The 5,600-nt window shown below is 28.2% G+C and overlaps 1 protein-coding gene and 1 long non-coding RNA gene across 2 annotated transcripts in view; one reads left to right on the top strand and one right to left on the bottom strand.

Moving 5' to 3' along the window:
• Nucleotides 1–1,039: 1,039 nt before the first annotated feature.
• LOC103309781 lies at nt 1,040–1,912 on the top strand. The gene has a single exon (XM_016805440.2). It carries the CDS (start codon nt 1,149–1,151, stop codon nt 1,767–1,769), a length of 621 nt encoding a protein of 206 aa, XP_016660929.1. The 5' UTR covers nt 1,040–1,148; the 3' UTR covers nt 1,770–1,912.
• Nucleotides 1,913–2,828: 916 nt separating this feature from the next.
• Nucleotides 2,829–5,600, bottom strand: part of LOC115034471 — a 4,751-nt gene continuing 1,979 nt past the window's right edge. The window contains exons 2-3 of the long non-coding RNA XR_003839824.1: nt 3,292–3,422; nt 2,829–3,004 (exon numbers count right to left, since the gene is read on the bottom strand). This is a non-coding gene — a long non-coding RNA (uncharacterized LOC115034471). The remainder of the gene's footprint in view (nt 3,005–3,291; nt 3,423–5,600) is intronic.

The raw sequence follows: 5,600 nt of genomic DNA on the forward strand, positions 1-5,600 counted from the left end.
CCTTAAGTGACAGCTATCCCGTAAGTATGACTGTGCAACGCAATTTTAAGGGACTGTGCCTTAGGTGACACTTAAATTCATTTTAAGTAACACTTAAATGACTGTGCATACGGGCCATAATATTATAATTGATATATTAAGCCCATCAAATTTATAATTAATTAATTCATTATTTGCTTACTACAGTTACATACTTCAAGCAATATATGAAATTTATCTAATAGATGTACGCATATGATCATAATCATTTTTGGACACTTTAAATATCCTTATTCTTACAATAAATTCAAATCAACAATTGATATTTTGTACAGTAAATTTGTTTATTTATAAGCATTAGGTAAACATTTTGAACTATGTTATCGAACAATATAAATTATAGTTTACTATAAAATATTAAACTATATACTTATGTATTATTTATGTAATAACTTTTTTTTTGTGATAATCAAATTATATATTTTTAAAAATTGTTCTTTTTTTCCGTGTTTTTTTTTTCCTTGGTCTTTTTTACCCATTATCGAACTAGTAGGTAGCCATTTTAACTAACACCTTTTAAAATATTGTCTATTTCAGTTATTGATCATTTAAACCTTTGCTGGTCTTCCGTTAATTTTGTAAACACTAAACAACATTATACTAGTTTTTCGACAAATTCTAAATATACAATTTATTTAGCTAGTTAAGATAAATAATTAAATCCCTTATTTAATCTTCTTATATTTAAATATTTTTGAATTTGAAATGGTTGTCAGAAAAATTTGAATCGTACAATATTTGAATTTGGGAATTTTCTAGGACATTTTTCGTTATTAGGTTGGTAATATCATTAAGAGGATTTTTACTTTTTTACATTGGGCACAATGAAATTGAAAATTAAAATTACATAATATAATATTATAACACTGTCTACGACCCAATGAAAATCGAAATTCGAAATAGTCACTCAAAACAGTTATGGATCTAACTGTACGCGTGTAAGCACTTAGCATTACTAAGCGCTTAACCTAACCTAGTTTGTTTCTCTTGAGTTGTTAATTTATTGTTTAAGTCAACACGGGTGTTTCATCGTTAATAAATTAACAATAACTGTTTGAGTGACTATTTTGATTTTCATTTACTCTACGCGTGTAAGCACTCAAGTTACGATGGAAAACGAGATAAGGTACGAAATACCTAGCTTGTTGAAAACAGCGTACTACGCTTGCAACGAGGTCGAGCGTGACAGATACGACTCCCTGGAAGCACCGGACGTCGATATGCGACATTGTTGTGAGTTGCTATTTAAAATATTAACAATCGACAAAAACCGAAATGAGGACAACGAAAGGCAGACCATGTTCAGCAGGTCGAAGTTAAACAAGTACAACCGCGACATGTATAAAAATATATTATGCGCGGAAGCAGCGTCGAGCGGTCACATCGATTGCATGAAACTCGCTCACGAGATCGGCGTCCCTTGGGACACAATGTCCAGAGCGAACGATAATGCGTGCGACCAGGCTGCGAAATCGGGATATCTGGAATGCCTGAGATACGCCTGGGAAAACGGGTGCCCGTGGGACGTGGATACGTGCACCTCCGCCTCGATGAATGGTCACATGGATTGCCTGGTATACGCCTGGGAAAACGGGTGCCCGTGGGACGTGGATACGTGCACCTCCGCCGCGATGAATGGTCACATGGATTGCCTGGTATACGCACAGGAAAACAGGTGCCCGTGGGACGTGGATACGTGCACCTCCGCCGCGATATTTACATACAAATAAACCTAATTCCAAATTAACATAAATAAAAAGATGTAATTGAGCAACATAATAAATTTCATAAGTAACATTCAAAATGCTTTTTATTATATTTTCAAGTATTTTAGCAAAGTTACTTATCATAGATATATGTATTTCCTTGTCGTTTTTAGTTGGTTCTACTTTCTGTGTTTACTACATCATTAATAATTAATTTATATGTTAGTTTTGGGATATATGAAACTTCTTTGAATTTTTTTGTGGAAAATAGTAGCCATTCGTAAACGTTTCGTAAATTTACAATATTAACTAACATTTAAAAAAAATTAGTGCAATACAGTCAGTGTACTAATTACGGAGTTATAAAAAATTACTAATTTAATTTACCCTATAAATAAAAGCATAATTACAGTATGAAAATAAAAAAATTAATAAATGAATAATAATAGTGAGTGTTTAGAATACATTAGTCATAAAATGTATAGGATATTATTTATTTTGTTTTATTTATTAAGAATGGTTAATTGAATGACAATTTCTGTTTTAAGCAGCCCACCTTTTCTTTCAACTTATAAACACATAGAAAAATATACCCTGTTATTGGATTTAAAATTTAATGATTGTATTAAACCATTCATGTAACTAGGGTTTCTACCAACTGCAAGGACCATCTTTATAAATTAAATATTTTAACATAAAAAAATAACAAATAAGTAATAACATAAAAAAACTAAATAAAATACCCATTGAACATGTGGATCAATACAATATTAATAAAATAATTAGAATACTTTTATCATGAATATTAGAGTATCTAATACACTAAAATCTAGTACACTTTCATGAATTTTACTCAAATAATTTACAACACTGAAAAACTACATGCACACTTTATTATTAAGTCTCCTATTCTTTTGAGTAATGTTTTTGACACTACCATTCCTCTTCAGTTTCATTAATTTTTGTTTTCTTTCTTTTTGTCTTAAAATAGTTCACGTTCACGTTCTTTCAAAAAATGAACGCGTTCATTGGGTCGTTCATTTATTTTTTATACGTTTTTTTTTATGAATCATTTACCTGCTGTAAAGGCTCAGTCAAACAGAGGGTGACTTTTTGTCCGGCAATCAAAAAATGAATCCGGATTTTTTGCCATGGTTTATGGGTACGCGGACTGTGGCGGGCAAGCGGTCTTTGTATTACTTTACAGTGTCCGCGCGGGCAGCCCACTTTTTTTTTGACCGGGCCTTTAATATAAAAACCTATAAACATATACAATTCAAGCCAAAAATAAAATTACTATTTAGACTTATATATAATATAATTAATTAATATATTTTATAAATATTATATTTATTAAAGGGTAAATAAATTGAACGTCTTAAAAATCGATCAAGTTCGTTAAAAATATAAACGTCGTTCACGTTCACGTTCTATTTTAATAAAACGAGTGACGTTCACTAAAAATGAACGTGAACGTGTGAACGACGTTCTTTCCAAACACTGTACAAAACTATACAAACACAAATAAAAAATTATTATATTATACCTATTTTCAAAACAATTGTTATTACAAAGCTTGTAAATTATAGATAACATTTGTTTTGATATCTTCAAAGTCTGTTGCAGTTTGCATTACTCACTGACTCCTTCAACATTCACTATGACTGCTACAAACACCTAAAATATAGTAAATGTTATTGAATACATTATTTATCCTACCTATGGTTAAATTTAAATTATTATTTATTATAATAATATAATGTGATATATTTTATTATATGATTAAGTATATTATTTATATAATTATATTATAATATTATTCAATAATAGTTATCCTATAAACTTCAAACTAATTTTGAAAAACTGTTTAGTTTATCTGGTACATTTGAAAAATATTAAAAATTCTTAGTCACAGTTTTTTTTTTATAAGCATTATTTAAAGTTCAAATCTTGACAAAATACTGAAAAATTAAGAAAATTAGCAAATTATTTTGAGTTGAGAATTAATAAAAATTTTTCTTTTTAAATCTAAGATTTGAAAATGTAATACAAGATTATTCATAAGTTTGTCTAGTTTTATCAAAAAAAAAAAAATGCCTACAAGCAAATCAAATTAAATTTTTATGAGCGTTGAACGGTCACATGGACTGCCTGGTCTACGCACAGGAAAACGGGTGCCCGTGGGACTGGAAAATGTGCAGTTATGCCGCAAAGTACAGTAGCATGGGCGTCCTTCGTATAACAACTTAATAATATTGTTGCAGATCATAGACTGTCGAATAATAGTAACATTCTATAGTTAGTAGATAATAATTTGAAAAACTAACCTAGGTGGCTAGGTAATCTCAAGAAACATATAAGTATAAAAAAAATCTAAATTTACATATTATTTACTTTAAAAAATTGAAAATGTTTGAATTGACATCTTTATTCAATAATACTTTATAATGTGCATTATGTCAAAATGTTTTAACTTTCACAAAATGTACGAGGGATTGATTCATATGTTCATGATTTAATTTAGTTGATTCGTCTGCATACTTTACAACTTGCCCGTTAATAACTAAATCACATATTTACTATTAATATACATTATGAACAAGGTTGGTTCCAAAACGCTGCCTTGTGGTACTCCACAAGTAATTAACAAATCAGCCTGTAATACCACTAATTTTGACTTTTTGTTTCCAATCAACTAAATAACTTTTAAAATTTAAACCATTTTAGGCTTGACTTATTTATTCCAAAATTTGAAGTAAGTTCCATATGATCCATTGTAGCTTAATCCAGAAAAATTCCTTTTACTTTTTCACTTTTGTCAATCATGACTAAATTTTGTTTCATTGTACATAGCTTATTTTCTGTACCTAATTTTGGTCTGAAACCATACTGGATTCTAGACAAAATATATTTTTTTTCTATAAATGTAATTATTAACCTACTTTTTATTATCTTTTCAAGTATTTTACAAAGTTACTTATCATAGATATAGGTATTTCCTCGTTGTTTTTAGTTTTTGTTTTTGTGTTTACTACATCATTAATTTATTAATATGTTCATTAGTAGCTAGAAGCAAAAGTGTGCTTTAGAATCTCAATTGTAATTATACACATTTGATTTAAGGTTTATTGTAAACATTCAAACACAACATTTTATTTTACATGTATTTTACATTCTGTATATTATACAGCTGTACAGGTCTTAAGGGATATATCAGTGGCGAGGCAAGCTATTTTCACACAAGGAAGCAAAGATTTAATTCTAACCAAAAATCTGGATCTTTGACAATTTCTTTTAAATCAGATAATGTTATTACTGGAATATTTTCTATAAACACAAGTAAATTAATTAAAAAATTAAATTTTTTATAACCATATTATATTATTTGATTTTGGTATTTTCATGTTTAAACTAAAAAATGTACAACAGTTTACCGGTTGAAATAGAACAATTTCCAGTTTTAAATTGATAAATAAACTTATAAACGACAAATAAATTTAATTGTTAATTGATTTAAATCAACGAGTTATTCGACACTAGATTCATATACCGGGTGATTCTTTTATCAAACAACACTCATTATTACAAAAAAAGTGTAAGCATTTTTGAAAATATTTTTTTACATAGTTTCAAGTCGCTTATAAAACAACATTTTTCTTAAAAAATTATATTTTTAAATATTTTTTATCCTTATAATTTTTTAAGTTTTTTACTTTTTTGAATGACAACATAGGGTTTTAATTTTATATTCCAAAGCAAAATATTTTTCTTAGTATTTTGATACATAAAAATTGAATTTGGGGCAAGTTGTATTATGAGTTATAAATATTCAAAGTTTAGATGAGCGGAGTGGAA

This window comes from Acyrthosiphon pisum, chromosome A3, assembly GCF_005508785.2.
Source record: "Acyrthosiphon pisum isolate AL4f chromosome A3, pea_aphid_22Mar2018_4r6ur, whole genome shotgun sequence".
Taxonomy (NCBI): domain Eukaryota; kingdom Metazoa; phylum Arthropoda; class Insecta; order Hemiptera; family Aphididae; genus Acyrthosiphon; species Acyrthosiphon pisum.